General features: G+C 39.7%; 2 protein-coding genes and 1 long non-coding RNA gene across 3 annotated transcripts in view; 1 reads left to right on the top strand and 2 right to left on the bottom strand.

The window, feature by feature from the left end:
• Positions 1-23,323, bottom strand: part of LOC135339471 (HAUS augmin-like complex subunit 8) — a 61,394-nt gene that overhangs the window by 10,103 nt on the left and 27,968 nt on the right. The gene's annotated exons all lie outside the window — the stretch shown is intronic.
• The window catches only part of LOC135339473 (uncharacterized), a 55,318-nt gene that overhangs the window by 8,026 nt on the left and 23,969 nt on the right, over positions 1-23,323 (bottom strand). The window lies entirely within an intron of this gene.
• On the top strand, positions 1,767-22,996 carry LOC135339465 (titin-like). The gene is made up of 6 exons (XM_064535569.1): positions 1,767-1,899; positions 1,963-2,037; positions 2,101-2,175; positions 10,105-10,549; positions 15,879-21,493; positions 21,906-22,996. Exons 1-5 carry the CDS (start codon positions 1,860-1,862, stop codon positions 19,858-19,860), a joined length of 4,617 nt encoding a protein of 1,538 aa, XP_064391639.1. The 5' UTR covers positions 1,767-1,859; the 3' UTR covers positions 19,861-21,493; positions 21,906-22,996.

Consider the following 23,323-nt stretch of genomic DNA (forward strand, 5'->3'; position numbering starts at 1 on the left):
TTAAATGGTCATGAACATTAATGGGGTACTAATATTTGAATGCTTGAATGAGTCGACAGAAAGTCAGTGCAGATAGTGTTGCGAATAATTTTTTAAAGCAAACACTCGGAATGGTGTGAACTGCATATGCATGGACATTTAATCCTAAGACATCACCACGTGAGACAGAGTGCCACCAAGGGGAGAGGCTCAATGAGGTTGTTAAATGCCGCAATATACTGGTTCTACAAGTATGTTAACCCCCACAACCCACCACGTTTCATTGTCAGCCGTGCTTGCAAGTATAACAAACAAGTAAAATAGTTAAACACAGCTTGAGTATTGAAAGCATTCTCAGAACCCCTATAATTTTATAGTGACAATTTTGATAACATGCACAACATAATTATGTCGATCAACAGTCACATGCAATGCCATGCACTACCCTCGATTGCATCAATCATTCTTGCAATGCCTGGAAATTGGAAGGGTGGAATCCAAGGCCGCTTGGCCACATGCACACATTTATTATTAGCTATGAGAATAGCAAGTCAATATTTACATATACACATGCATGTATGCAAAGGCGTATGTTTTCTTGCTATACATGTAAGATGTATCAGGGGAAGCATTTCTGTTTAATACACATTCATCCTTAATTTGTGTGTATGCATGCCTATGATTATTCATGGGCCATCGAATATTAAATTGACTGTTCCCTTGAATGAGTTGGCAGGAAGTCTAGTGCAGTGTTGTGAATACTAAGAAAGACTAACTGTATAATTATACTGCATGTACAGTGTACACTATACAATGAACAATGAGCTGTTGCTGACATGTTTCATGGTTTAGTTAACACTACCAGGATATACCTATATATAGCGGCATATGTAAAGAATAGCAAACACAACTACATCATGCAATTATGGTACTCTTAATAAACACCGACATTATCAGTATAAACATCTACTCCAGAATCCAACGTGGCGAACATTAGTCAATACATACGAATGCAGTATCCTACGTACAAAGTCAAGTGTATTAATTGAAGACGTCTGTATATCCTGGCTTTATCTATTTTAGGTGTTCTAGTTATAGTTATCCTTATAGTTATGTAATCTTACCCTTTGTTATGTAATCCAGAGAATGTTCTGGATTGTTTTTGGCCTCATGCTTATTCTTTTATTTTGTAATTCATTTCCGGTTTGAACCGGTTTTTCTGAGTCTCTGATGCTCTTTGTTGTTTTTGGAATCCGTGTGTTGATCCTAGCTAGAGCTAAAGTATATCAGTCTATATCTGTCTACTTGGGTCACTACAACGTCTATAGCAACAGACGCGTTTGTATGTGGTTTGGTTCTCAGTGAAACCCCTATACGTACAGTATAAAGTCATGTTATATGTGCTGTACACGTTTACTCAGAAATTGACTGTCGTACTGCTATAGTATTTGAAATTCATACTGTGTGGGGGTGTCGTTTAATTTTGTTAATTTTTTTTTAATGTGTCCCATTAAAACTATATATAGTCACTCAGTATTGCGGCCCACGCCAGAAGGTTGGGAGTACTAATCATATTTGACTATACATACTTATAGTGGGTGGCAACACCCTGTGATTTGTCTATAAGAAAGAAAAAAGTTGACATAAAGCAAACTTAAGGAACTTGGTGACAAAAGAACTCAGCCCCAAGCAAAAATAAAATCTGTTTCTATGGTGATTGTCAGCATTTTACCATATATAGCAATTACACCAAATGGTCTCTGGGAGGGCGTTATTAAAATTCCAATAAAATTCTTCGTGAAATCATCCTATATATACACAATGATTCTACCGTAAGTGCATGTGCAGTGCAAAACGTATACGAGAGCGAATCATACACTATGGCATCCAAGCCTGACACAGAGAGTGCTCAGACAGAAGGTTATTACAGTGTAGCAGAACTATATGTAATTATTAATATAGCTATATCTTTCGTGCATGCAGAAACATTGTCAAGTGACACGAAAAGAGACTTCACAGATCTAAAGGCAAATGATCAAGAGACAAAATCAGAAAAAGGTGGTCTGTCTATATAATTTAATATAAGAATTTAGGCAATGATTACATAATAATTATTATCAGGAGTGAGCTGGCTTTCCAAGCTCCGAGGAAAGGGGCCAAACAAACACAAGCCAACAGCTGCACACAATTCAGAAGGTAAACATCTACACTGCAATGCATGCATTATAATTATATCTGTGCATTAATACATGTGCAAGCGAGGTTTTCAGAGTTCTTGCATTTCAACGTCTATAGAGCGGAAGTACCTGTCATGTGAACGGTTACGTAACACATTGGTCATTCAAATCCCTCCAATAAAATCGATTTGCGTTAAGCTGGAAGAAAATAAATCTAGGAAGGCTTTGCAAATCTTTGCACCACACAGTGGCGTTTCTAGGAATATTGGCAGGAGGGTGTTCAGGTCGCGCCAGAGCACGAACATTTGTGGATCCCGCCCACGCACCGGAAGCCACGCCCACATTTTACTGCGCATTACAGGGAACAATACTGATTTTCAAAGAACATTTATGTCAATATCATAATTATCTACAAGTATTTTTCGCCGTGTAGAAGACGTAGTTTTGTCAGTTTATTGTTTTGTGTGATCGTACTACTGCTGTCTTTATTCTCTTCGGACCGTGCACTGAAAGACTTCTCTGCTGAGCAGCTATACTGCAGAGGAGCAAGAGGACCTGATCACACTCTACCTGAATAATTATACAATGGTTTTGATGCAGATATTCTGGTGATAGTATATTATTGTGCTCTCACTATAATGCCTATAGTGAGAGCACAATGATATACTATCACCAGAATATCTGCATCAAAACCATATTGTATAATGAGTGTTGCAAGCGTGCGCTCGCTCAAAAAGTATAAGTGTTATAGTAGTTTTTATAATGAATTTTACATTAAAGTTAGTTTATCTCACCGAGAAGAAAAGACAATATTTACATGCATCTATTGTTGTTATCTATTGGCTTACCAGGACCTCAAGAAAGAAGAAAATTGATTCTTCCAGGATCTGGAGTTCAGTGTATATAACATGTTGTACTATGGTTGCACCAAAGATCAAAGGCTTCAGTTGTAGTTTATACTACTTATACAACCTGTCTGACCACAGCCATGGTATATGGCTGTTATACCCTAGTGTATAACAGCCATATACCATGGCTTGTGGTCAAACTACATGTACAGCTAGAACTGAATACAGTATCCCACCTTTGCAACAAAATTGGGTTTTTTGACACACTGTTTCAATTAAAACAATGACACACTAGATCTACTCAATTCAATCAATATTAGAGCTAGAGTGAATTCAATACAAAAAAGGGTCTACTAATGTTTTAGTCAACATAAAAAGAGCCAAGTTCGAGTGATGAATAGTTCCAAAAAGGAGGCAATTTGGAAGAACTCCGTGAACCGAACGATACTGGTTTGTTTGTGTTGCTTTTTTTCAACTTTCAACATTGGTTGTCACAACCTGCTTATTGCATTGCTGCATGGGACCAGGAGCAGTAAGAAGGGTCCAGACTGCCAAGTGTTTCTCAGACTAAAGAGACTGCACTGCACTGGGCCAGTACAGTAGGCTTGTGGAATGATATTTTCGGGTACATTTGCACTCTTTGTAGACAAGTAGCACCAGTGTACTTTCTTGAAGTGCCTTCTATAAAGATGCAGAAACACAGCCTTCACAATTGCTTGCTTGAATCATAGACGCTTGCTTGAATCAGCCATCGCGCTTTTTAAAAAGATAGCAAATTCATTGCATAGCTATAGCAACAGTGACGTCAAACAGTAGTTATAAGCATATTCATTGAAGAAGCATGACAGGAAGTAGCTAAACATAGTAGTACAGTTCTAAACATAGTACAAGCCAGTTAAACTATGGCCTCTCGTGGTATATTTGCTTTACACGCTCGAGTAATCAGATAAACCAACTCGGCTGCGCCTCGTGGTTTATCAGATTACTCTCGCGTGTAAATCAAATATACCACTCGAGGCCATTGTTTAACTATAACATAATATCTATCATAACTGAGAAGAAAAGACTTTGTGTACGTACATGCATATTGTTATATGGTAGTGTTTTGTGGCTAAGATAATTCTGCCAGGAGAATCTAGATCTGGATTAGATGGGCGTGCCCGTCCCCAGCCATAAAATGGGGGGACGGGTTTCAGCCCTATCTAGCATTCGTTCTGCTGCAGAAAATCATGCAGCACCAATTAGATTGCAGACTGCTTACGTAATACATTTTAGCACCAATCAGATTGTATATAGTTCTTACGTAATGCATTGAGCTCTGTGGTTAGAGGCGCGGCTAATATTAATAGTTAGTACGGGATACAGCAGAACGAATGCTAGATAGGGCTGAAACCCGCCCCCCCTTTTATGGCTGGGATTTGTTCTAGCGCCATGCACTATAGTGGCGCCCTATCAGATTGCAGCATTTTTCACGTGCTTGGTTACACTTCCAGTTGCGAAACCGCATGCAGTATGCTGTGGTTTATTCATGTCATCATGTCGGTTAACACCCACTTGAGAAGAAAAATATTCATGGCAGTGTTACATAATGCTGCAGAACAAATCTTAGATAGGCTTGCAACCCGACCTCCCGTCAGGAGACGGTCGAGCCACGCCCAACTAGGCTACGCCCAGCTACATAGATATATGCACTGTGGATCACAGCAAAGAAGCTTGGAGTCTCAGAGAAGTATGGCTCCTGGAGTAGGACCTAGCACTGAATCTGCTACAGAGTAGGCCCTGATAAATGATGCTTGGAATAATTTTAGCAGATTAATAATATTATGGTGTAGGTGTCTAAGGCATCAATGTCCATGTTTGGTAAAGATCATTACATTAAGTTTTGCATAACGATGTTTTCATGACAAAAATGGCTGAAGGTGAATATATTTAGTCTCATGAATCAGCTGCCCTTTTAGGAATACGTATACCTAATTATGGATCAGTTCAATTCAGCAAGATAACACGATAATTTTATATTAATTATGTCTTGAGTCAGTTGTGTGTTGTGTTTATTTCTACGTCTTAATTTTGTATGTCACATTTTTGGGGATTTTTATAGGCACATTTTTCAAGAATAGGGGTGAAAATTTATCAGGGCCTACTATAGCCTCGAGACCAGGCCGATTCGAGGCTAGGCCTACTACAGAGACAGCAAGCCAGTCACAATTCTAGCTTTCTATTTTAGCGACCCTTTTCCATTGTTCCTGGTACGGGATCACTTCAGCTGTAAATCTCCAAGACCCTTTTCTCTGATTGGACGGGGGCGCGAGAAAAGGGACTGACCTGCTACAGCTAGTTGGGCATGGCCCCACCCAGCTAGCCTCCTTCTAGCCTATTTTAATCGGTTTGGAATCGAGGCTAGCCTCCTTCACAAGGCCTCATCTTCAGTGCGCGGAGGTACGACAGGCATCTCAAGTAATTAGCCTCTGATTATGCCTCGGTGCGCATGCGCAAGCGAGTGTGCGTGCGTGTGTGTGTGTGTGTGTGTGTGTGTGTGTGTGTGTGTGTGTGTGTGTGTGTGGACTGCTACAGCTGGTCAAGGATGACTCAAGTGCAAGTAAGAGTTTCTATAGGCTTCTAGTCATGTTACTTGGATTTTAATTCGGTGGATTTGCAAAATAATGCTTCGTTCTTGAGTTTATGCTTAGTTTTGCTTACTTGGAATGCCATTACATTGCAGCCTTTTCAGAAGAGCACGTAGCCAAACTTGTTTACTGAATGTTGCTACTCTACTTAGTAGTTAGCTCTGCACTAGAACGCTAGCTATTGGTAGCTGCAAGAGTGAGAAGAGAGCTGCAAGGCTCTGCAGACGGCAGCCAGAGGAGGTACGACATAGGTTGACCTTTTTGCTAATGAGTTACTCCCGTATTGCATTCCTGCAGCATTGGCAAAAAATACAGTGATAATTATAATGACACTAGAAATTAATACTGTTGTCTGTAGAGTGTACTGCACAGCAGTACTGCGTCCGAAGCGAAGATCAAACAAGAGCTTCCAGAAAGACTTAATAAATACTGCGTTGGATATTCCTGCTAAGCCTTCAGGTGGCATAACAAAGATTGTGTGTTCACAGTACATCAAGAGACAGTAGAATCCTGACGTCACTGGCCAGGATAGCAACCAGAAGTGTTGAAAGAGCCATTCCACGTCAGTAGTTTAGTGCAGGTAGTTCTATAAGATCGGCCCCTTGGGAAGGACATGAGTGGCACTGGGGTATCCTCTTTCAATGAGTTCGCACCCATCAGCTAGGAGGAGTACGACGGGGGTTGGAGGGGAAGGTTCCATTTTGCTCCTGTATACAAATATATTAGTATGAACTTAAATTCACCATTCCACTATACATTTTGTAACTCAGTGTCCACACAAAACTAGCCTCGATCCCAGGCCGCACTTCCTTGAAGGCTAACACAACACCAGTGCCAGTGCCGTAATGTCATATCTTGATCCAGATACCCAGGATTGGGCTATAGGCTATAGTGTACAATTTCCAATGATGAAAGGGTATTATTGATTTATATCGCTCACCTTGACAATACATCCCAGGCCCAGCCACTTGTGGATACCCCTGAGCATAGTATATACAAGAGATCGATGACCAGAGTCTGAGGATAGACTCTACCAAGTGTATCTGGCAATCAATGGTACATGGTCTAATCAAGCGCTTGTATTAAATTGTGTAGTCAATCAAAGGTAGCCAACTGATAGCAGAAACTTGAGAACCTATATAGGTCTGTTCTTTCACAAGAGTGATGCTCCTTCTTCCTTCGCACAAGACAGCTCATCACACTCTAGCTAAGCCTATATCTATGACAAACTAAACTTGCAAAGAATAGACCTATGACACGGAGTTCTTTGTGATTTAACGGTGATTTTACGGAGTAAGTATGCTTACATACACTATTAGTGTTTCTATTCGCTCCACCTTGCTCAGGTATTCGCTCTTTTTGAGCGAATACCTGAGCAACCACAGCAACCACAGCACATGCCCAGATACACGCCCAGATACAATCAATACCAGGCCGAGGAGGCGACCTAGTGTTCAATTGGAGACGGATCGGCCTGGGATCAAGGCTATAGTCTACCTAGATCTTGCCAAACATGAACAAGATTTGATAGCATAGGGCCCACACAAAATATCTGACCTTAACAAGCTTGACAACGCTTTATACCTCTTCCCTTGTTTCAGTTTTCAGAGAACGCCTAACCGTTATAAAAGCGAAAACTCGGCCTGGGAATAAGCTTCAGAGAAGATAGAAGCTTCAGATAACTATGGTTAGCCGTTTGTTTCAAAATTGTCGATCATTTCCAACTGCAGGCGGTATTTTATCGAGCGATGTATTACAATCATTGAGCGATGTATTACAATTATTGAACAATGTATTACAATCATTAAGCGATGTATTAAGCGATGTATTATAATCGTTGAGCGATGTATTAAAATGATCGAGCAATGTAACTATATTTATCCAGCGATGTACATATTTATCTAGGGATGTAACTCTATATATACACCCAGCGATGAATACGAGTTTAGAGTTCATAGGGTTCCAGTGGCATATCTAGAAAAAGTGATAGGTATAGGTGCTGCAGAGTCTCCTTCGACATCATTTCCGGTAGGTGCGGTGTCAATAATAAAGACGTAGATAATTTTGCAAGTGTTGTACTGCACTCTATTCTTGTCGAGCCATAGTCTGCATTGCAGTAGTGCTGCTTTTATCACAGCTTTTAAAGATACTACTGTACTAGATAGGTCTACACAGCTACTCAGCTAGCTAGTACCAAGTCTGAGTGACTTCCATTAACCAATGAGTGAGACACAAAGATAATCAAGGTCAGGGGTGCTTGAGCACCCTCTGCTACCTGCTGGATCCGCCCCTGGGTTCAAAGGTTACTTTATCGTGTAGCCTTTAATCAGAGTACAGACTATATAGACAGAGAGACATTCGTGACTGAAATAATAATTATGTTTCTCTACAGAAGAGGAGGATTTAACAATGGTTTAGGGTTTAGGAGCAAGCAAGGTTCTGAAAGCCCTGCCCTAACACTTTTGCATTGCATGGCATGTCCACCCTCGTTATTGTTGCTGCTGAATGCATGCATGGGGTGTGTATACACTGTAATTAGTATAGATATGTAAGATGTAAGATGTAATGTTTGGCAAAACGTGGGCGTCAGGCCAAGCAGAACCAGCCGCCCCTATAGTGCCCCCACCAAGTGCCTCCACCATGCATGTAGGAAGCAATCCTTTCGCCTGCTCCATGCTGTTAACATGCCATGTAATGCAAAAGTGTTAGGGCAGGGCTAGTTCAGAACCTGCTTGCTCCTAAACCCTAAACCGGCCATTGTTAAATCCTCCTCTTTTGTAGGGGAACATAATTATTATTTCAGTCACGAATGTCTCTCTGTCTAGTCTGTACTTTGATTAAAGGCTGCAGGATAAAGTAACCTTTGAACCCTATAAACTCTAAACTCGTATTTATCGCTCGATGAATGACCTATCATCGCTGGATGTACAGAGTTACATCCCTAGATAAATATGTACATCGCTGGATAAATATAGAGTTACATCGCTCGATCATTTTAATACATCGCTTGATAATAGTAATACATCGCTCAATGATTGTAATACATCGCTCGATAAAATACCATCTGCAGTTGGATTAATGATCAACAATTTTAAACAAACAGCTAACCATAGCTAATATAGCTAGCCATTCCAATCAATTCCAATAAATAAATGATAAACAGAAACTGACTTCTAGTACACAAATATAAATGTCACGAAAGTGAACGGGAATATCCATTCGTCAGAATCTGACGAACGACTGACGCATGCGCAGACAACTAGTTGTTCGCCTAACCGTTATAAAAGCGAAAACTCGGCCTGGAATCGAGGGCTAGGAGTGCAGCAGGTTTTCTTAGTGACTGCATGCAAGAGTATAATTATGATAGAGAGAGAGTATCGAACGTAGGCATACTGCGCATGTGTAGTAGATTACATCACCCATGCTTGGATTGGTCAGTGTGCAAATTCCAAACTTGTGACATACAGGAAGTCACGTTACTCTCCGCATACATCTGATGTAAGTATGCCTACGTTCGATACTCTCTTCTTGGTGACTGTTTGATCTTTCCTTCAGCTCTCCATTCTCAATCGGTATTTATGTATTATGCACTGGCTATAATTATAAGGCATAGACCTCCATGCTCTTGAATAATATTGCACTTTAACAGGACAGTATTAATTAACAATTTAAATAAAATAATGGCTGTCATTTAACATGCAATATCTCATTAATTAATGGTTAGTTAATAATACTGCATGACAGCCACAAATTCAACATAATCATTACACAGCAATAATAGGAGAGGAGCTTAATGGAAACAGAAGCATCTTCTCTTTTTGAATGTCTTCTCTTCATGCACTTCTATACTGCATGCTTATTGAGGTTCCACTTAATATGAATGTCATAATTATGATATACTTCTGTACTGAAAAAGAAAGGGAATCCGACTAGAAAAACATTTGCAATGTGAAAAATTGCTAGGATTGGCAGAGGAACCACCAAAAAGCGTGGAAACAAGAAATCAGACGAGAGTATATACTCCAATCCATTACAACATCATGAACATGTACAACTATAGTGTGTTAATACGTTACATCATAGCATCACAATAATTATGTTCCAGATCTATACTGACTAATTATAGTCATCACAAATCATCATGATTATATTATATTTATGCATGTAATATAATTATGTATATAATTATAGGGATCGGTCATCACCCCAGTGAAAATTGCTAGGATTGGCTGGGAAAAACTACAAGCGAAAAAGTACATGTGAATGACGTTGTAACGGATTGGAGTTATGCTCTCGTCTGATTTCTTGTTTCCACGCTTTTTGGTGTTCTTCTGGCCAATCCTAGCAATTTTTCACATTCTAGTCCGATAATGTGTGTATAAAAGCTATTAGTAGCTTTATGTTATGTAGCTTTGGCACCTCCACCGAGGTATTAGCACCCGCGGTGCTTTCATTATAATTATTATAATACAGGCTACCCGAAAAAACAAAGATTGGCAAAAGAAACGTCTATACCACTTGTAACACACGATCAACACAGCAAGTCAATTGTCGTGAACCAGGAAGCTATACAACTATTACGGACTATTACAAAACCAGTTGCTGTTCTGGGCATATGTGGCCCTTATAGGACTGGAAAGTCATATTTCTTGTCCCAAGTATTAGGTGGAGATGGTTTCAAAGTGAGCCATTCCAGTAATCCATGCACTAGAGGGATCTGGATGTCCACAAATCTATTAGAATTTGATGACCACGTCCTAATACTACTCGATACTGAGGGTATAGGTGCTGCTCAGGCAAGCGAGACCTCCTCCAAAGAGGAAGTGATGAGTATCCTCATTCTCGTCACTCTACTGAGCTCTTGTTTGATATACAATACCCAGGGAGCAATCAATGAATCGGATGTCGAGAAAATGAGGTACAAATACACATAATACTTATAAGTAGGACCAACAGGTTGAGATTTATGACAAATAATTATAGTCTTGTATACCAGCCTCAAAGAGTCTAGATAGAATTTACAATTAAGACTTGTGCCAGGCCTTAAGTCCCACGGTTAACTGAGTGGTGATGTTAACCACTGTGGTCAAATTTTACCAAAATGGGCCTGGTTACAAAATCATTAGAAGAATGTCGAACAATAATAATTATGCCTCGAGGTGTAGCCACACGAGGGATTACGGTTAAAAGCTGACTGTGTGTGTGTGTCTGTTCCAACTGTAATTAACTGCTCAACTGTTGCAATGCGACGAAAACTAACCGGCAGCTTCTATAGGTTTCTAGCCACGTTCTCTTGAATTTTGATTCATGGATTAGCAAAGTAAAGCTTCTTTCTCGAGTTATGGCTACATTGAAGGCTGTTGCAGTCTCTTCAGATCTTCTGTTCACACAAACTTTCTATTCAATTTTCACTATAGTGCTAGCTGTTTGTTAGCTACAAGAGTCAGAGCTGCAAAGCTGCATGCATGCCTATAGTGCCTAGTTCCTATGGTGACTCTGACGTAGCCTTGTTCCAAGCCGAGCTGTCTCTAAAATAAGTCTTCATCTCCACTGTCAACTATATATCTATACATGTATACTGCTATACATGTAGCACTCTGCATGATGATGATCCAGCAGTATACAGTATAGAGCCGGCCTCAATTATCCGGCTTGGCAATTTTCTTTTTATTAATAATTCAGAAAATGAGCGTGTCCCTTAAATGCGCATGCGCGTTGCAGCTGCTACTATGGAGACAGGCCTGCTTATGTTCTGCGCATGCGCAGACAACCATGTGGCACTTGCTGTTTATCATTGAAGTGGGTGAATCAAGGCATGGTTTATATCTATTCAGTTATCCGGTTCTACTGTAGATGTATAATAAGCGCTAATCTTTCTGCATGATCTATTTTGCATGTGGCGCAATACATGACCATAAAATAATGTACAATTGGGAAAATCCTGTGGGATATGTAGTTGGGCGTGGCCCCTGGACGCGAACGTAGGAACCTACGTTCACGTCCAGGGTGGGGCCACGCCCAACTATAGGATATGTTCCCACAAAATAAATTAGTATATCCCAAACTCAATTAGCTATTAAAGCTTCTACCCAGACATCAGCAATCGTGGTGCGTTAGGCCAAGTGTTACAGAAACTTATCAAAATAGCATGAGGAAAGGCGGTGCTCACTACACATTATCCCATTATTGATGACGTCATATCACAAATTTTCTGTTGCCAACAATCTAGCGGGGTGTGGCCAGGCCAACCATTCTGACGGGTGGCCAGGGAACATATTTATATAGGATTTGTACTGCACTGAGAATCACATCGATAGCTCAATTTTATCATAGGAATGACGTGAACACAATTAACACAGGAGGTTGGCCATGCGTCATCGCATTCCTAAAGTCTCTGAATTAAAAAGGAGCCGATGTTATGAAAGAGTCGATGTTATAAATAGGTCCATGTCTACCATAACATTAGAGTAGGCCTATTCTGTGTTTTGTAGTAGTCGACCTTTACTAATACGATTTAACGTAAACTGTAGAGTCGAGTCCTGGAGGAGTGGGGATGCACTGGGAAGGCTGACCTTAGTTCAATAAGGTCACTCATTAGTTTCGTTGTCATTGGCTCCAGCTCCCTACACTCGAGTTTACTGAAATTAATAAAGGTCGACTTACTACAAAACACAGAATAGGCCTACTCTAATGTTATGGTAAACATCGACTTATAATTATAACATCGACTCTTTCATAACATCGGCTCCTTTTTAAAACATCGACTCTTTTATAACAACTCCTTTTCATAATCGACTCTTTTTGAATTTTGACACAAACGGCACCCCATATACCTGACTAGCTGTGTCTGTTGATTGGCTGGACCAAGATTAGCTAGGCTATAGGGTAGAGTATATAGTTTAGCGGTGCTGCATGTATGCAGCTTGCACTATAGTGGCTGGCAAGAATCTAGTAAACACTGTAGCTATACACTGATAACTTGCCAGAATAGAGGGGTCGGTGGGGATCGGGTTGGTTAATGAAAGTTTTATATCAGAAGAAGCCCAGCCAGAGAGACACATAAAGTTTGCCTTCAGTCTCTAATGACGGTCCGTGCAACACCAGTTAGAAGTTTACATAGAACTCATTGTCAATTTTTGCGCCAGCTCAGCAAAAAAAGTGGTGCACGTGATCGTGTCCAACCTCCTCTGGACTATCTTCGTTAGAATCCACTTCCTCTTGTATCTTTTTATGCTAATCGGTGATGTTGACCAGAAGCCACACCTCTTCACAATTTTAGTTGGGCGTGGCCCAATCTATGGTTTTGTCATAATAATCTTTCCTGTTATAGGAGCGATAATAAGCCTGACATTTTCCACGTAACCTGGGTTAACAATTTCCGGAATTTTCGAATTGGATATAATCTTGTGAATTTTTCATATTGACAATGACTTTACTGTTGAATTTACTGTTGAATTTTTACGTGACCACGATGTAAAACTGAATTTACCCTAGAGCCCCTACATGGGTTTATACACCACCACTAATATTAAATCAGATTGTAGTGTTCTAAGATAACGATATATTCGTGGCTCAAATATTGATTCAGATACCGTACGGTGGGAAATTTTCGTGAGGTACAAAATTTCGCTTTTCGAGGGCAGACAGTTATAACTTGAAAATTATAACTGGGATAAACTCCTATAATATACGCACCGGTATTTCAGCTATTGATGAGTGTGGTTCCCTGGCATTGAAACGCGAATATTAGAACCCACGAACATTTTGCTGAGGGCTCTAGAACCAAATAGCGATTTCCTGCTACCGTATAGCGGGTAACGAGAAACGGTGGTTTTCGTGAGTACAAATTTCGTTTAGTCTCGTGGCTGCACGGCATTCCTATACGTTCCGATAAGCCACGCCTACGTTAAAATTTCGTAGAGGTCAGCCTGTCCACGAAAATAACGAATATTTTACCCCACGAAAATTACCCACTATACTGTATACGGTATGCGCTTAATAATTATATTCATGATGCTTACAAGAGCAGTATTGCATAACACAGCAGTACAACTCCTACACAAGCATATCCCCCGGCCACCTGCCAGAACGGGTGCCGGGCTACGCCCAGCTACCCACAATCGTGACGTTGGTATATTTGCCCACGCATTAAGCCATATGCCCCTTAAATCCATGTTGCTAGACTCATTGCATGGCTAGCCTAGTGATCGGATTCTATATCAGGGCCGTAGACAGCGGGGGGGGGGGGGGCAAACTGCCCCCCTGGCATTCTAGATCTGCATATGCCCAATGATATGTGGACAGGGCTATCTGATGTGCATGCTGACTGCATGAGAATAGGCTTTTTTTAGGTAAAATTTTGAGTTTCACTCCGCCTCTGGGAAGCACAGGAGCACCTTCCTAGTTCAAGCATAGATAAAGAAGAGAGGGATTGGCAACGGAAGTTAAAATGTAGACTTTTGTGAAGGGGGTGTGGCTTAATCCTGAAACGATGCGTGTTGTCCCCCACCGTAACGCCGCGAAACACTTTTTTTTTATGTTTGAGGCCTTACACAGAGCTTTCTAAGACCCCCCAAAACTTGATTTCCATGCTTCTTGATGACGTGTATTATGTGAAAATTCCCAAAATTTTTTCGAGATTGTTGAGAAAGAGCTAGCGATGTATAACGCTTTTTTCACCTCTTTTCACCGTTTTTTGATGGCTATGTACTATGATATAGCTTTTTTTTTCTAAGATTGTCTAACTAAGTAGTGTCCTGGATCACATAATTATAGCCTCAAGCATGCAAATGAAGTCTAAAATCAGCAGCAAGATTGTTATACTGACAGTAAGACAATCAGTTGTCTCCTCAACCATTCCCAGCCTGTGCTTTACTCGAGGCTGTCTTCCTATGTTGAAGTAGACAGCCTCGAGTAAAGCCGGGGCAACACTGATGGTTATTCGAGGTCGATTTTGTTGCCGATCCCTTTTTGCTCTATCTATGGTTCAAGCTACATTGTTTTAGTTGCTCTAAGTTGGTGCCATAGCAAGTTGGAAGTTGCCATACTCAGAGGATATGAATTTGATCTAGTAATAGCTTGTACAGAAATTGGTTGAGCTATTGCACCCCATACGAACCAGCTTGAGAGAAGATATCCAAGATTTCTGCAACTTGCATTCTTCGAAACCACGGAAAGTTAGCCTTCAGTCTGTGGCTAGGGTAAACATTTTGATGTACTGGTTATATCTAAGTATATATAGCGTTCCAATCAGGCAAACGCTCAAAAAGAACAAACGCTATAGCTATTTAGAAAAGGTCAAGGACAAAAATTTTATCAAAATAACCGTATTGTCCCCCTCTGTACTCAGACGATCTCCCCCCTAGGGAGGGGGGCTGATTCATGAGACTAGCTATAGGTTATAGTGCATGTGTGACAACCATTGACCCACGCCCATCTCATTGCATTGGGGGGGGGGGCTGGTGGTAATATAATTTGGGCTGACGTTTGAACCTCAAATAAAATTAAAGTGTTGGCACTTTTCTTCATTTTGTGAATATTTGTATCCCTGTATTATACCACACTTACGTCACCACTAATTGGTCGACAGCTGTAGGATATATATTATCATACAGCCCCAGGCATGCACAGTTTTAGTTTTTTCATTCATTTGTTCACAAAAGTAAGCAAAGAGAAAAGAGCCATGCTTGACGATGGTACTAAGACTCAAAGCGACGGCAGAAATGGAAGGTGCTCTCCAACAAGATGGCTAAGCTTCCATGGGTCTATAGGCGTGGTTTAGATACATTCTATTCAATAAGAGCTTGCTACTCCAGTAAGGGACGTCGAATGGTCAACGCTTGGACCAAGAAAACTCTTGAGCATCTGTAGGAGTCGATGTGTTGCTCAACTTAGTCTCTAGCTCTTTGACGGCTGTAAAATCTGGAATAGTCTTGTTCTTTTTTGCAGTCTCTTGCATCATGGATTGAATTGTTGCTAGGGGGAGATCCTTTTATAGTGCTGCGGTCACGTGGTTATGCCACACCTATTTGGAGGATATGCACCCCATATATCCTCCGCTGCCATTGTTATACATACCCCTTGGCTACGCCTCGAAGTAACCACGATAGCAGAAGATATATAGGTGTATATCCTCCTTAATTATAATTAATTGTGGTATATGTTTAAGCACACATGCATGTATATGAACATTGTAAAAAAATAATAAAAATAATTGCATTCATAATCTATATATATACATTATACAGCTGCTTCGCAAAGTTATCTCAAAATATCTTGATAAGTGAATGCGATGACTTGCATGAGAGCGATCTCAAAAAACATTTCCCAGATTTTCTATGGCTGATGAGAGATTTCGATCTTGAAATGACGGAAGACGATGGTAAAAAGATGTCAGCTACTGACTATGTCCTAAAACAGATACTAGTGGCAAATTATAAAGGTGATCAGGCACCAAGCTCCAGAGACAGAGCTGTCAGCAGTGTACGAGCAATTTTTCCCCAAATCGAGTGCCTGGCGATTCCATCACCAGGTTCAGGCATTAATCCAAACAGGAAAAAACCTATTGACCAAGATTTTCAGACAAGTATAGCCTCAGCTAAGCAACATGTATTGAGCAATACACCATTGAAGCGAGGTTTCAATGGATCTACAGTTATGAATGGACCAATGTTGGCTGCTTTACTTGATGAGTATGTGCAAGCTCTCAACAAACCAGGCACCGTTCCAAACCTCGAGGTTAGCTATCAGAGGGTAGTTGAAATAACAGTAACAAAAACAACACTTGACCTAGCCGAAAAGTATCGCAAGCAAATGAGCGAACTTTTAAACAAGACACTCCCGTTAGAAGAAGGAGATATTGAAGCTCTTAAGGAGACGCATTTTGTACGACTTGAAGAAGGTTTAAATGGGGATATCTTAAAGATGCATCAATATAGAATTGAAAGTGTAAAAAAAACAGACACACTATTTGCAGTACATGAAAGAGTGTACACAAATATACTGAGAGAGTTCACAATTGAGCTACATAAACTGATTCCAGAAGCAGCCGACACAGATGAATTATTGGTAAAGGATGAAAAGACAAGAAAGAGACAATCGCTAGAGAAACTTGAGCAAATAATTATTAAAACAGACCAAAGTAATGTATTGGGAGGATACATATCTCATTTTACAAAGCCCAATACAGAGAAGTCTGAAATCACCTGTAAGGAGGTTTTTGAAACTACTTATAAGCAGCAAGTAAAAAGAGGAGCACTGGAAAGAAATAAGATAGAGGCGAAGTACTACGAGCAAGCAATTGGACCAGCCAAAGATCAAGTGTTTCAAGAGATGATTTCTCAAATTCCTGGATCTCCACAAAATGTAACTATGAACTTAGAAGAACAGATACTATCTTGGGAGAAACCGATAGTAAACGCTGATGATGTCGACTGCTATTATGTTGAATGCTACAGTGAAGGAGAGGACCCTACACGAGACAAGGTTCACTCTAATCATTTCAAACTTAAAAAGCTTAAGCCTAAAACATACTATTCCATTAAAGTGCAAGGATTTAATGATCATAAGAATAGGTTTGGTGAATATTGTACTGTAGTTACATTTCAAACAAGAGCTGGAAAACCCGAAAAACCAAAGAAGGCTAAAGTAAGTCCACAAACAGAGGAAACAGTCAAGCTTACGATTACAATGTTGTCAGAAGCACAACAAAATGGAAGTCCAGTCACAAAAATCATCGTCAACAGACGTAGTGACAAAAATTCCACTTGGGAATCTCAAACTTTTCCAGTAGACTCTTCTCAAGGAGAATTTCAGACTCTGGTGTTTCAAGTAAACTGTAAAAAAGATGAGGAAGTTTTACATTTTCAGATACAATTTGAGAACGAAGCTGGAGTAAGTGAACCGAGTGATTCTACTGAAGTAGAAATAGCTGATATGATACCAGGAAAACCAGAGAACATCATAATAACCGCTACTAAGGCAAGAGAAATTCAAATGACTTGGGATCCTCCAATAAATAACCCGGGAGCAGTAAATACTTACCAAATTCAATACTGGGAAAAGAGAGTTGGCAAGGAGGGGTTTCAATCCAAGTCAGAGAAAATAGCCAGTAAAGATGAAAGATCTCTGCTACTAACGTCCCTAAGCCCATTCACGGGATACACCATTCAAGTTTATGCTAGGAATGAGAAGAACAAGAAAGCCGATGGATACAGTACTGTAGATATAGAAACACCTGCTGATGTTCCAGACAAACCATACCTACCAACAATAAGAGTGAACTCAGCCAGCAAAGCAACCATAACATTTTACCGTCAAGAACCAAGCAAAGAAAACGGGAGTCCAGTTACAAAGATTTACATTGAGCGACAAATTAAAGGAACTGAGCAAGCTATGAATTGGACTATAGTGAAAGAGCACCAACTAATGGATTCAAGTGAAAGTAATGTACCAAATGTCGATTTGCCAAACCTCACTCAACCTTCTATAAGCTGCTATCGTGTTGTAACTGTCAATTCAGTTGGAAGAAGTGAACCAAGCCAACCAGTAGAGGTACACCCTAAAGACATAATTCCTGGATCGCCAGAAGGGCTTGAAGCGGAAACAACTGAAAGTAATTCTATAAAAATTACTTGGAACGAACCAAAGGTGAACCCACAGGCATCAAAACAGTACAAAATACAGCACCAAAAAAATGTCAAAGGGGAAACATGGACTTCCCAAAACGCAGACACACCTTCATGCACTGTATCTGAACTCAGGCCCAATACCGAGTACAATTTCATTATACAAACTCTAAATGAAACCCTAGAGTCAGAGAAAGCTACCTTACTTGTATGCACACTACCCTCTGTACCACCTAAGCCAAGGCTACCAAAGGTATTACCAATACCAAATAGAAAAGAATTCACATTGACTGTATTTCTACCTCTACTTGAAGAGAGTGGGAGAAAAGTTACACAGCTTCATGTTAACTATTACAGCAAAAGTTGGGATAAACTAGAATATCCAATTGATACAGGCGACTGGCCAATTGACGCACCAGAGAAAATAACTCACAAACAACAAATACAAGTCAACATCGATACGACTGGTTGGATTGGTATTTGTCTGAGCAATGAGATTGGAAAGAGCCAAGAGAGTGACTTAGTTGGTATATCTTCTGGTGATGTGACTCCTGGTGAACCTGATGAACTATTATGCACACCAGAGGCTCGAAGTGTCAAGCTATCATGGAATGTACCAAAAATCCATGGAAATGCAGCTAAATACTATGAGGTGCTTATTATAAATCAGGAGTGTTTACATGTGCAAGAGAATTGTGCATGTAAAATATTAGAAAATGTCACAGTACAGCAAAAAAGGCGTGTTGATAACAAGACTGTTTCCTATGAAGCCACAGTAAATGGTCTCAATCCATTAACAGTTTATAATTTTGGTGTACGAGCTGTGAATAACACAACCATAACAAGTTGTGAAGGAGATATTGCGATATATGAGACCAAAACAAAGAAAGCTCAATACCCTAGTGCCCCTTCTTCCTTTTATGTTGATAAAATAAATAATAACAGTGTCAAGATTCGATGGAAAAAACCAGAAGATTTTCCTGAAGAGGTGTATTTCTATAAGGTTACGTTAAAAGACGCAAAAGCAAACAAAGTAATACAAGTGCGACGTACCCTTGGGCACTCAACTGTTTTTAAGAATCTGATTTCTTGGAAAACCTATACAGCTAGTATAGACTCATACAATGACATCAAGGAAAAGAAGGAAAATGTTACATTACATATAGATTTTGATACTAAGATGAGTGCTACTTCTAGAGTAGCATTGCAAGTATTAACATTACCAACAATAGCTGGTCCATCTATTTTAGGAGAATCCCAAAAATGTGATGAAAACATTTCTTCATCCGACGATGAATTCAAAGCCGACCCAGACATATATCCAAGTGCCCCAGAGAAGCTTGAAGGGAAAATTATTGGGAAGAAGACATTACAAGTTACTTGGAACCAACCGAAAGAGAATTTTGAAGAATTGAAGTACTTCGAGGTTCAAGTATTAGAGGAAGGTGGTGGTAAGAAAATATCTCATAGCATTAACAGCTATGATGGAACAAGTGAAACGTTTAAACTTGATGGCTCAACAAAACAATGCCAAGTTACTGTGACTCCATTCAACTATCACGGAGAAGAAGGACGTCATGCCACAATTACAACTATATTATAAGAACCTCTATGTCACCAAAATTTTACTTTCTGTGTATATAGCGTATCTTTCATGTTCATAGTGCCGATGTAGATATAATTATACTTATGTACTTGTATACTTCATAAAGAACTACTATCCACTCTCACATGCATTGTATATAAATACGTATTACTGAGTTTATAATGTTTTAGCAGTTTTTACCCACTGTATTCTTTACTAGACGTTTTTACACGTTGTTATACTATTAGAGATTGTGCTATGTATGGGACGTCGTTTGTGTCAAATTGATATTTTTTCTTTTTTACTATATCATGCTTGTATAAACCAGGCACCTACTATGAATACTTTTCCTCATACTTCGAACAAAACTTCTTGGCAAACGATCATTGCCACATTGGGAGGAAACACTACATGGGATACACTCGGGATAAAAGGGCCTCAACGTATGTACCATTGTTTAGGGTAAGTTAAAGTCCTAAGTCACCATTTGAGACAGAGCGGCAAAGAGAGGAAAGGCTCAACAACGAGATTCGAATGCCACTGCTAGCTGAATATGCTGACCCAAACGAGTACGAGCACTTGGATTATTTCTATCTTATGATAACACAACAAATTACATCAACAATGGTATTACCCGCGTACATCATTCTTGCAACACTTATCCCTGGAAATTGGAAAGCAGTGGGACCAGAAGCCACTTGGCCACTCACATTTATTGGCCATTTCACCAAAAAACCTTTCGAAACAGAGCGTGAGAGAGAATTTCGACTGAATCAAGAAGTCCGAATGCCTTTCAAAGAATATTTGGTTAGTCTACTCAGCCAGGGCCTCTAGTGAGAGGGGCTGGGATCGAGGCTAATCGCATGTATGCATGCTGCAAAAAGGGGTTAACCCAAAAGGGCTGCTATTCCACGAAAGTTAAATCCGCGAAAATACCCGTTATACGGTAAGCTGTGCATCTATATATACACATTAAAATTATATGCATGCATGAGTGTGAAGCATGAACATTTTAGAGTGCATACTCTATATAATTATAGTCATCCCACTAATCTGAAAACTAGCGTTACAGAGAAAATTGGCCTGGGAACAATGCTATAACACAGCACAGTATATACAGTCCACCCCATGCTTATCACCCCATGCATAAGCAGGTGCCCGGCCTCTATAGTTAAAGGACTCCAAAGTTTCATAGCATTTCAACCTAAGATACTAGAAACAACATGTATAATTATACTATATATACATGCATGTAGGTCAGTACAGGTATACAGCCTTCGGATACACTTTAGTGTTGGTGATAAAAGGTCACTATAGGGAGATGATGTTGCATGTACAGTAGTTAAGCAGCTGTGTACTTAAATTTGGCTGACATGCGAGTATTTGAAATTCATAGTGTGAGGGTGTTATCAAAAATATGAATGAATACAGGCAAAACAGTATGTATACACTATAGTTTACTATAGTTGCATGCACCGGATGTGTCATGTGACTAAATAAACAAAAATAGATCAACTAAGCAAAGAGTACAGAATACATTCAGCCAGACAAGGACTGCTATTAAACTGTAACCTTCAACTTTACATCTCTATAGTCACAGACAAATTCCCTGTGTGTGTCGTCAAAAAGTCTATAGGAACCAATTAAGCAAGTGAGTACAAGGGGTACATGCACAGTTATTCTACACTGTACAACACTATATAACGGGTGACACCTCACTTACTATAATTATAGCTATGATAGTCATGAATGGGTATTGCTGAAATTTGAATGCTTGAATGTGTCGGCAGGAAGTCTAGTGCTGTGTTGAAATTATAAAATCTGTTCAAGCAAGACTGGACAGCCAACTCTACTTTTCAGAATACGAACTTGGCTACCAATAATAGTGAATATACAGTCTTTTGCTTAATTTTTCATACTATAGCTACAAATAGATACTATCATAATTATGCGTACACTGTATCCGTTCATCTAAGGCTGTGACGGCTCATGTATACGTAATGGTTTTGACCATAAAAGTACTGCATGCTGACTCACTAAAATAAGTAACTTAATTCTTACAGAGCTGAGAAAAACTCCACACTGTAAAGTCTTCAAACACAATGGCCCAGAAATTATCACCTATACCTAAGACAACGGACGAAATTGGAAAACTATTGCAAGAGAAGTATTCTCCACCAACAGATCAAAATAAACATATTGATTACTTCTACTTTCGAGTCTCTAAAAAAAAGCCTCAACTGCAGAAACGTTTATTCCTGATCTAACAGGCAATTTAGGTGATGGTTTCTGTGCATTGGTGGATGAAGAATGGCCAGGCTTTATAATCATTTGCTATCCAGAACAAACAAGCGAAGAAAAAAGGGAGAAGGCTATCGACCAAAATCTTCGACTCCGAATTGCTAGTCAAACAGATACGATGGTCACATTTAGCAGAGCTTGTCTCTACCCCAGCTATGAGATGAATGAAGATACTATCCAGGCGATTGATATCGGAAAAGTCATGAGACAAGGCAATGCTGAACAACAGGATGCAAAGAAAACCCACCAAGATTTCTTCTACCTCATATATCGAATTAAGCCCTCGCATACATTGAATGTTCACTCATTTCTTAAGACATGCACTCCCAGGAAATTGGAAGAAAGTGGAACCGAACGATACTTGCATGGCCAGATACCTTCTTGGGATATTTTCCGAAGTCACCTTTCGATAAAACAGAGCGCGAAAGGGAAGCTCGTCTCAATCGTGAAGTTCGACTTCCTCTCATGAAGATGTTAGAAGATGAACTCATTCATGACAGCTTATCCCAAAACTCGGGACACGATCGAGAGGAAAGTTCTGGTTTTGATAACCAGAGCCTGTAAACTTGAATCTGCTAATACTGGAATCAAATACGAGTTTTGACTATGTATAGTATATAGTGCATGTGGAAAGGACATATGTATAACTATATGCATGGTTTTAGATAACGTTGTAATTTGTGTTTATAAATACTATAGTAGTATTCTAGTTAGTTCTATAGTTAACTGCATGACCTTATTTAGTAAGTTCTATTAGCGTGTTCTTCTTCTGGTTTTTTTTTTTGCATGTGTGTCTTTGTGTGTATTGTGTTTCTGTGTGTATACTGATTCTGATTGTTGTTGCCTAAACCTCTGTCCGTCTGACCTAGCTAAGCTCACCGAGGCATTAATCCCCTGCCAACATAATCTTATAGCTATAACAGATTTGACATACAAAATAGTTAGTACTATCCAATAAACTAATAGCTGCTTCTGTTTTGTACATACAATGAAACACATCAAGTGTATAAATGTACAAGGTACACGGATCATTGACAGGGAATACCTCAAATTGTGGCCAAATATTTGCTTATCCAATTCATGGTCATGAATATTGGCCATTTGAAATTTAAATGTTTGAATGAGTCGGCAGGAAGTCTAGTGCTAGTGCATGTTGTGAATAAAGTAAACACTCATGCAG

The sequence above is a fragment of the Halichondria panicea genome, chromosome 8 (assembly GCF_963675165.1).
Source record: "Halichondria panicea chromosome 8, odHalPani1.1, whole genome shotgun sequence".
In the NCBI taxonomy this organism is placed as follows: domain Eukaryota; kingdom Metazoa; phylum Porifera; class Demospongiae; order Suberitida; family Halichondriidae; genus Halichondria; species Halichondria panicea.